Raw genomic sequence first — 10,273 nt, 5'->3', positions numbered from 1 at the left:
CAAGTGCTAACAGAGCTGGCAAATGTTATTGCTAAGCCACTCTCCATCACCTTTGAAAGATCAGGGAGAACAGGAGAGGTGCCTGAGGACTGGAGAAAAGCCAATGTCACTCCAGCCTTCAAAAAGGGCAAGGAGGAGGGCCCAGCAAACTACAGGCTCACCTACAATCCTGGAAAGGTGATGGATCAACTCATTCTGGATGTCTTCTCTAAGCATGTGGAGAAAAAGGTTATTAGGAATGGCATGGGCCCTGAAGGGATGCACCCACAAGTGCTAACAGAGCTGGCAAATGTTATTGCTAAGCCACTCTCCATCACCTTTGAAAGATCAGGGAGAACAGGAGAGGTGCCTGAGGACTGGAGAAAAGCCAATGTCACTCCAGCCTTCAAAAAGGGCAAGGAGGAGGGCCCAGCAAACTACAGGCTCACCTACAATCCTGGAAAGGTGATGGATCAACTCATTCTGGATGTCTTCTCTAAGCATGTGGAGAAAAAGGTTATTAGGAATGGCCAACATGGATTCACCAAGGGGAAATCAAGCCTGACCAACCTGATGGCCTTCTATGATGGTGTAACTAAATGGGTAGATAAGTAGTTGGGGTAGTGAACATTGTCTACCTTGACTTCAGGAAGGCTTTTGACACTGTCTCCCATGACATCCTCATAGGCAAGCTTGGGAAGTGTGGGTTGGATGAGTGAACAAGTAAGGTGGATTGAGAACTGGGTGAATGACAGAGCTCAGAGGGTTGTGATCAGCAGGATGAGTCTACTGGGAGGCCTGTAGCTACTAAGTAGTTGGGGTAGTGAACATTGTCTACCTTGACTTCAGGAAGGCTTTTGACACTGTCTCCCATGACATCCTCATAGGCAAGCTTGGGAAGTGTGGGTTGGATGAGTGAACAAGTAAGGTGGATTGAGAACTGGGTGAATGACAGAGCTCAGAGGGTTGTGATCAGCAGGATGAGTCTACTGGGAGGCCTGTAGCTACTGGTGTTCCCCAGGGGTTGGTACTGGGTCCAGTCTTGTTAAACATAGTCATCAGTGAGCTGGATGAAAGGACAGAGCATACCCTAAGCAAGTTTGCTGGTGATACAAAACTGGGGGAAGTGGCCAATACACTGGAAGGCTCTGCTGCCATTCAGTGAGACTCAGACAGGCTGAAGAGGAATCGAATGAAGTTCATCAAGGACAAGTGTAGGATCCTGCACCTGGGGAGGAATAACCCCATGCACCAGTAGAGGTTAGGGGTTGGCCTGCTTGAAAGCAGCTCTGCAGAGGACCTGGGAGTCCTGGTGGACACCAAGTTAACCATGAGCCAGCAATGTGCCCTTGTGGCCAAGAAGGCCAATAGTAACTTGGGGTGCATTAAGGAAAGCATGACCAGCAAGTCGAGGGAGGTTCTCCTCCCAAATCTACTCTGCCCTAGAGAGGGCACATCTGGAATACCGTGTTCAGTTCTGGGTTCCCCAGTTCAACAGAGACAAGGAACTACTGAAGAGTCCAGCAAAGGGCTACAAAGATGATTAGGGGACTGGAACATCTCTTGTGAGGAAAGGCTGGGAGACCTGTGTCTGTTTAGCCTGGAGAAGAAAAGATAGAGAAGGGATCTTATCAATGCTTATAAATATCTAAAAGGTGGGTGTCAAGAGGATGAGGCCAGACTCTACTCAGTGGGGCCCAGTGACAGGACAAGGGGCAGTGGGCACAAACTGGAACAGGCTGCCCAGAGAGGTTGTGGAATATCCTCTGGAGATATTGAAAACCCACCTGGACATGATCCTGTGCAACCTGCTTTAAGTGAACACTCTTTAGCAGGGTGATTGGACTAGATCTCCAGAGGTCCCTACCAACCCCTAACATTCTATGATTCTGTTCACCTACACAACTCCTATGAAGTAATTTGGAAGATTGCTGTTTCAGTTTGCTGCTCAACAATGCATTTGAGTAGTCTTCCTTACAGACAGGAATGGCTGCAAAAAGAGACAAACATCATCATTCAAAGAGATGGGTCCCAGCCATAAGACAGACCAAATGACACAGGCTAAGTGAAGACAGAGTTTCAAAAGCAGTACTTGAGAATTCTTGGGCCAAAAGGCAGGCAACAAACATATCTCCGGTAGAACTGCAGTTTGTTCTCACAGCCCTAAAGTTAAAAGCTTAGATGGTGAGTTATTAACTGATTATAGAGAAATACACTCAAGGCCCTCAAGAACTTTATCCTCTCAATTATAACAATTACTACTGGACCATCAAAAAAAAGCCCCAAACAAACAAACTTAGAAAAACTGAAAAATCTTCCTAGTCATATTTCACTGTTTTGATATGATCTAGGAAAACAAAAAAACCTTCCCATAGTGGTACTGAACTATTTACACAAAAAATAAATTTGGAATCTTTGATTTTATGTTACTAATAGAGATTGGTTCATAAAGACAAAAGAGAGCCACTATCTCAGCAAAGTCTGCAAATAAACCTTGGCTATGACATCGGCTGGATTTGCTGTGGTCTGAATAGTGCTTTGAAGGAAGTACATTTGTCCCTAAATCTTGAGATCTGTTTTTCATACCTGATGAAGACACTTTCGAGCTTTGTCATATTCACTCCTCAAACAGTAAGCACTTCCAAGGTTAAATAACATCATTGTTCGTGCAGATGTGACTGAACTAGGGTAACACTGTGGGGTCTGCTTGCCAGCTGCAATTGCAAAAAAAAAAAAAAAAAAAAAAAAAAAAAAAAGTTTTTCCTCTTAGTTTTATTCTGAACTAGCCAAGTAAGTTCATGTACTTTGCAGAACACAGTGGCTGGTACTTACAGGATTCCATTGACTCACTCTCTCCTTTGTCAGACCCTGCAAAGAAGAAACCCCACAAAAAACATCATGTTCTGAGAGGCTTTTTAAAGCTTATTCTAAAAATAATACAATGATACAAATTTTCTTTTTTCTTCATGTCTGACATTAAAGAGAGAAAACATACCAGTTTGCTCAAGATTTTACATTATTTAAGACTTCCTATCTTTAATGTTTGGCTTTTAGATTTGCAGGTGAGTACAATGAAGTACAGGGAGTACTGTAACACGTCACTGAAATCAGAGCTGCCATGGACTTAACTATACATATGGACTCTGAAGTATTTTTCTGTTACACACTCCCAACTGGATCATTGCAAGAAAATTAAGACAGAGATGAACTAAGTTCTCTCCACTCCTATCTCTCACTGGTACTCCAAAGCCTGGTTTAGTGACTAAAAAGCTGGGAGAGAAGATATGAAGCCCAGATTTAACCATAGTTGCACATTTAACAAAAGCAGCTTTCAAAAGTTACCTTCAAACATGCCAGAATACTACAATATATAGTCCTATTTATGTTACAGAATTAGCCACTTTAAAGTCATGACAAACATGCAAAAGACAAAAAACGCCACAAAGTATAAACTAAAGCCAGGAAAACAAAACACACAATGACAACAAAAACACAAACAAAAAAACCCCAAACAACCTACAGTCTTAAAACAAGGTGTCTTAATTTTCATTATGTTTCTATATACAAAGTTACAGCAAGAAGGCAGCTGAAAGCATAACCAGTTCTAATGAAGTATGGATTCATTAACCTTGATCCTGCTCATTTGAAGAGATCCCAAGGGAAACATCAGTGACATTCTCGGGGTTCAAGTGAGCAATGGCATCAGATATCCTGTCTAGAGAGATGAGAGCTTCTGCTGCATACAAATGCCCAAGAAACCTACAACAGTAAAGGGTTAGGTACAAATGTCAGTGTAACAACCCCCATAATTTGTTATGCAAGACAAACCGAACACGGTTTTTAACAACACAAGCACATGAAAACTACTACTGCTACACTTGCATGGAAGGTAGCTTTCCTGCAAAGTATTGTCATAATACCCAGTTCTGTCATTTGCTGCTTTTAGACACCAATGCAAAAAAAATTGCACCTGAGTAATGACAATTCATTCATGCACAGGAATTGTCATTTCAGAAAAGCAGTACCTTGTTACGGCTTTATCTCAGGAGAATTAAAAAAAAAAAATTATTACAAAACCACCCTAGGATATGGATACATTTATAATTTGAGGTGTTAAGTGACTTTACATTTAATTAAAAAAAAAAAAAGAAAAATCAAACTAAGATAACTGCATTTCCGAGGACAGCAACTATGCAGGCTTGTCCATGGAGCACAAGCACCTTTCCAACTGCAAGTTTTGCAAAAGAATTTAAGTCTGATGTTTGACACTTGTAGTTCAGCTCAGCTAATCAGCAGCTTTCCCTTTCAACTTTGGAAGGAATTTGGAAGGATTTGGCAGGAATCCTGTTAATCAAGAGTGTAGTTAGTTTGCAAATATTTACTCTGAAACTGAAGATGAGCAAAAGATGTCATGCTTGCAGCTGTATACAGTACACTTCAAAATGACTGTATAGTTGGTTGTAATTAATTACAAAACATCAGGTAAAGCATCAATTAATCATCCAAAATAACTTCTACAGTTTAGATCTGATACAGTAAACGTAATTTTCTACATGCAATTTACTTAAGAAAACAGGAACAGTTCAATACTCCCAATCTGCACAAAAGCCGAGTTTCCTGGGACCAAGATACACGGCTCTGTCTTTGCAAGAAACTGTCATCTAGCATTTCTTGCTTTACATAATGGTAACACTACCTTCACAAAATAACATGTTACTTTGCAAAGTCTTCTAAAATTTGCTCATACAACGACTGTGCAAAAAAGATGAGCTTCTGCAGTGACCAAAGAATTTAGTTGGCATGGACCATTTTAGAGTATGCTGCCAGCAGGCAGAAAAAGGCATAAATTGCTTTCCATAAGTAGATTACCAGTTTGAAAAATATTACTGCCATAAAAACCTCTGCTGTATTTTATCCTGTACATGACATAAGAATGAAATGCACAAAGACGGTCAGAAGGATGGGGTTAGCTTTAGCCTTTATTGAATTTGCAGAGATGTATAACAACTGGTGGGTAGAAACAAAATGAGTTTTCAATATCCTTCCAGAAAATACAGCGCCAAATGAGAACTGAAAAAGAGAAAGTGAAGAATGGAACCTATATAATCAACAATAGCAGGTGAAGTGACAGTCCTGCACACCCAAGATCTGGTACCCTACTGGCTGAGCAAGCCTTCCCCTCTGAGGCTTCAGTTTCACAAGCAAACTTTCAGCAGCACACTGGCTTGGGCTGATGTTGTCTACCCCGAGTTGCTCATTCCTGCCCCTCTTGCTATGGCAACACAAGCATGTGCAGCCCCATAGTGAATCAGGACAGAGACCTGATAGTCCTGCCACTGCATGGGACCAACAGCTAGAGATTAACAAACAGCAACAAAAGTAGTTATAGATTCTGAATTACATGGAATTCATACACAGTGAAGGGGACTCACATTCCTGCATGGCAATGAACATTTAGTCAGGGCTCCAACAAGAACAGGAGCAAGCCAAGCAATTCTTTGCATCAGATAGAGAATTGGCAAAAAGCTACAGACACTGGAAGCTTCAACTCAGAACTCTCCAGCAAAAAGTAGGGCTGAAAAAGAAGAAATGACCATATCAGACTTACTTAAGAGACCCTGACAGCTTTGGTTGCTGAAGAAGTTTATCTGCATGATTCAATGCCATAAGGTTGTCACCCAAAGCCAGAGCCACGTAAGCACTACACGCAAGTATTGAGCACCTGGAAAGAAAAAGGGGAAAAGAAAAAATTAAAAAGGGAGCAGGGGGAAAGCCAAAATGTTAGAGAATTCTGTGATTCTAAATGCAGCTATTAAATTTCTTTCTTGTTAAGTACTGAAGAAATAAATCATAAGCCTTCAACAATGTCTTTGCATCAAACTATGAAGTAAAGGAACTAGTGTTTCATTACCCATGGCCTTGATCACATTCTCTCATATAGGAAATATATACATTATGTCCTACTAGCATAAACCAAGGACCACCATAGTGTGCTCTAATATTTTGCAATTTTGACCATAAATAATAGATTAAAAAAAGACAGAAACTGTCCATGAGAAAAATGTGATTCTTCTCACCCTCTTTTAATTCATTTTGCCTTGAACTCTCAATTTGTACTTCCCTGCCCTCCCCTTCTGCTGCAGCAAAAGCTAGAAATTTGTAGATTTCTCTAACATAAAATCTACAGACACATAGCAATCAATTAAGTGGTAACATATTTCACTCCTGTATTGTACTATGTTTGCACACAGGGAGACAATAAACACTGGAGAATTTGGCATTTCCAGTTTTGTGTTCAACTGAGAGCTGTAACCTGCTGCCAAGACTCTTATCTGTGGGATTCTGTTATTGTCACAGACTTTATCTTTCCAAAACCACAAAAACTCTGACAGTTCCCATAATGAAATCTTAATTACTCATATTTTCCATCTTCAAATAATAACCTCACATCAGGATGCCATCATTAGGCCAAGCTTCACACTTGTAATAACTCCCTCCGGCCTCCCCAAACACAGCACTTGGGGATATTTTCCACTTCATAAGACATCATTCAGTGCAGGCTGCCTTGTCCTCTGGGCACAAGCCTCTGCCAGCAACGCCTTGCTGTGAGCACAGATTGTCCTTCTTCAGGAAGGAAAAATGGATCTTCTTAGTGGGGTCTCACATTGGGAGCGAGGGGAGGAGAGCCCTTCGACTCTCCCGCCAGTAGGTGGGCTATTACCACATCACCCTTCTGGCAACTGTCAAGCCCACTTTCAGTCCAGCAGTAAGTCATGTAATTTGTGGCAGGACCTGGGGTGCCTTTATTCCCCTTTCCCAGGAGGCATGCTCTTTAATTATGCACAAGCAGGATAAGAACCCTCTCCAGCGTTTCTCCCTACCCCCCACTTCCTCTCCACTGTGCTCAGATGTCACATCAAATCTGAACACATACAAAAGCTTGAGAGAGGGAGAAGAAAGCTTCCGCAGCTCAAGTCCCAAACCTAAAATAAATATTTCTGAAATGTTGTGACTGGGAAGGGAACAGGCAAAAACCAAATCTCTGTAATAACAGCCTGCTTATAACTAGCCTCTTTTTGTCTCTGCCTCAAGGAAGTAGAGCTTTTAAGCCAGCAGATATGCTAATCATCACCAGCTAAATACCCTCAGAGACAAGTCAAGTAGCTGGTTGCTACTGCCTTTTACATCAATATGTGTCTTCTATTTCCCACAACTTCTCTAAAGCCTATTTTTATTTCTGAAAGTGTAAATTCAAACACAAGATATACTCCAATCACACAACAGGTAAGCCCAGCAAAACTGAAACCTACTCCTCTGCTCTAAGGACTCATCACTGTTAAAGCCACATTAAGAGCTGGCAAGATTTTTAGCAACAGCCATCTACACAAGAGGAAATTATTCATGTTTTCTTCCCTGCAGTAATGTTCTTGTGCATTTGGATCCATTGTTGAGCTGGCTAAGGACCACGCTAAATGATCAGGAGACGTGACAGCTAACCAGAGCAGAAGAATTGCACCACAAGGGAAAAGACAAACTAGTTTTTCACCCCAGTCAGGATTCTGACATAACTCCACAGGCTGCCTTTGAGCACGGCAGACTTCCAGCATCACTGAGCCTCTGCATGCCCTAAATAAAACTGCCTGTACACTAGGACAAAGAAAAAAAAAATTTTTTTTTTAAACTGCCAGATTATGTTAAATAGCCTCTTGTGTAGGTCTAGGCAACAAGATTTGTCAGCCCACACTGACTGCAAGTCTGTGGAACCCAACTCACATCTGACCTGAATTATTTCTCAGGCAAAGGGCAAGCCAGAGCAAATTCAGTTCTTCAAAACTTACTATGAAGGCACCAAAAATGGCACTTCCAAACCACTTAGAGAACATTACTAATCTGAAATAATTTCAACACTCGATACAAACTCTACTTTTTACACTTCAACAGGCAAAACAATCCAAAAGATTAAGAAATACAGAATGCAGATGGTGCTTACTCAGTGGGGAAATTTAGCACCAGAAAAGGGGAGATGGAGGAAAACGATGCAGTGCCTGAGAGTGAGGAGAAACAGTGAAACAACTATGGGTGATAATCATTGTAAGCTTCCAGTATTGTGACAGGGCCAAACAGACCACTGCAACCTTTAAGTGGATAAATGAGGCAAATGTGGGTAGGTGTAGAGAGGAGACAAGGTATATTGGTGGGCAATGGCAGTCCTTACAGTATTACCTGTGAAATTATTAGCAATGTATACTGTATACAATACTAGGGGCATGCACACTTCAAAATTATGAAAGTAAATAAAATAAAGCAAGCATAATGGTTGACTGGAGACGGCCAATGGAGGAGTGAAAATAAAGGGAAAAAAGGGTAAAATTGGATCACATGCCTTATAGCAAGGGCTTGCAGTTCAAATCTATTCAGGACAAAGCAGTGATCAAACTACTCCTTTATCCTAGCTGCTCTGAGGGGAAAATTAACATTCTCACAGAAAATTGTTCAGTCTAGGGAGAAAAAGGCTACAACAAGGTCTGTTGCTATCCATCTCAACTTTTACAATAAAATCCACTACATTTTCCAAATGCAGTACTGTGGTCTACCAGAATTCCTTTACTCTTTACTCAACAGTATTGGATGGTTCTTGTGTGCTGAAACATATCACAGGCTGAGAGCAGAGCAGCAAAAATGGCTTCTCAGAGGATGAGTAGTGAGGAGAATTGTTTAGAAGAAACTAAGAAGAAAAATTTGAAGTTTCTACTTCCTGTGTATAAACTCTGTCCTCAGATTTCTGCTTGCTGCTTTTAAAACCTTGAAATTGAATTACTGCTTATTATGAGAATAGCTTGTTCAACTAATTTGTGCACAGTACAAAATAATACATTGGCACGTATGTCTTTTCTAGATGGCATTTCTAATTTTAAAAAACTATTTAGAGGCAGAATTAGTCATTTTAAACTCTTATTAGGGTATGCAAACTGTACAAAATCATGCAACACCCACCCACCATTTAAATGTGCATTTCGGTTCTATAAGCAATAGAGATTTTTCAATCCAGTGACTAAACAGGGAAAATCTCAATTGAATAAACACCTATTCCTCAGGATAATCCTTGCCAACCTTCAGAAATATTTCCTTCATTTTCCATGACTAGACAGCAATTTTAATTTTTTCACTTAACTCTTTACTGAGCAAGACTACAGGAATATACTAACATTTGAGTGTAACCTGTTTTGCTTTTCACAGCTATCTGCAGAAATTTAGAAATAGTTTTAACCCGAATCACTCTCTAGGGATGTCTAGTCCTATGGATTTAACCAGCAAAGCAAATATTGCAAAAAATAATAAATCAATGCTTTTCTTTTCCTTATATGATGTTCTTTACCAGAAGCAGTGTAATTCTTCCTAGACTGCTAAGTTTTTCCTGACATGTTGTCAGGTCTCAGTAGATAACAACAGCTGATTGTAAAAGGAAAGACTATGTATTCAAAAAAAAAAAAAAAAAAAAATCACAATGCAATTTTGACATACAAAATAAAAATTGCCTAGGAGACTTGGACTTCTTGTGGTTCCTCTCTCAGTAAAAAAAAAAAAAAAAAAAAACCACAATGCAATTTTGACATGTGGCAGCCACATTTTCAACAGCTAGGAGGGAAAAAACAACCAAAAACCTACTCTCGTCACTGTTTTTAATCCAGTGCTTTCTATTTCAAGTAGCGAACTCTTGTAAAAAGATAAATAAATAATCCAAATAAATAATCGAGGTCTCAGTAATGTTTCCTCACAGATTCCTGCTAAATTGCTTTTTAATGAATACAAGTAGATCTGCTACGCATAGTAGAGCAATGTAAAGGTTAAGCTGGTCATTATAAAACATAGGTTATCTGGGGCTAGGCTGTAACAGTGTTTATCCAAGAGTTTAAGTGGGAAATCACTTTGTTTTGTCCATATAGAAACTTAAAACAGATTTTTTTTTTTTAAAAAACAGGTGCAAGCTTAATAGTAAAGGAGATTTTCACTGTGCTGGCAGCCATCTGAAATAATTAGCATTGCCAGCAAATTATAATCTTATTGGGGAAAAGTAAAGATGTTCCAGATAGCAGGGTACTTTAGACACATGGGAGTTATTCTTTTTGGAGAGCACTCAGACTGCTAAACAAATAGTTTAAGGATCTTTGAGAACATGAAAAAACAATCTATAGTCAAATTTTACCTATGTTGTTTCATGGTGAGGAAGTCAAGTGCCTGGATAGAAGCAATTTTTCTTTCTACTTTATGAAAACTATGGATTTACTCCTGCTGA

The 10,273-nt window shown here is 40.0% G+C and overlaps 1 protein-coding gene across 1 annotated transcript in view; it reads right to left on the bottom strand.

The window, feature by feature from the left end:
* Window positions 1–10,273, bottom strand: part of CNOT10 (CCR4-NOT transcription complex, subunit 10) — a gene marked incomplete at its 5' end in the record, with an annotated part of 30,956 nt that overhangs the window by 6,364 nt on the left and 14,319 nt on the right. The window contains 4 exons of the mRNA XM_010134448.1: window positions 2,566–2,693; window positions 2,812–2,847; window positions 3,608–3,738; window positions 5,588–5,701. Of these exons, the coding sequence (XP_010132750.1) occupies window positions 2,566–2,693; window positions 2,812–2,847; window positions 3,608–3,738; window positions 5,588–5,701 (409 nt within the window). The remainder of the gene's footprint in view (window positions 1–2,565; window positions 2,694–2,811; window positions 2,848–3,607; window positions 3,739–5,587; window positions 5,702–10,273) is intronic.

Source organism: Buceros rhinoceros, unplaced genomic scaffold, assembly GCF_000710305.1.
Source record: "Buceros rhinoceros silvestris isolate BGI_N320 unplaced genomic scaffold, ASM71030v1 scaffold254, whole genome shotgun sequence".
NCBI lineage: Eukaryota > Metazoa > Chordata > Aves > Bucerotiformes > Bucerotidae > Buceros > Buceros rhinoceros.
This window is presented reverse-complemented; position numbering and strand designations above follow the sequence as displayed.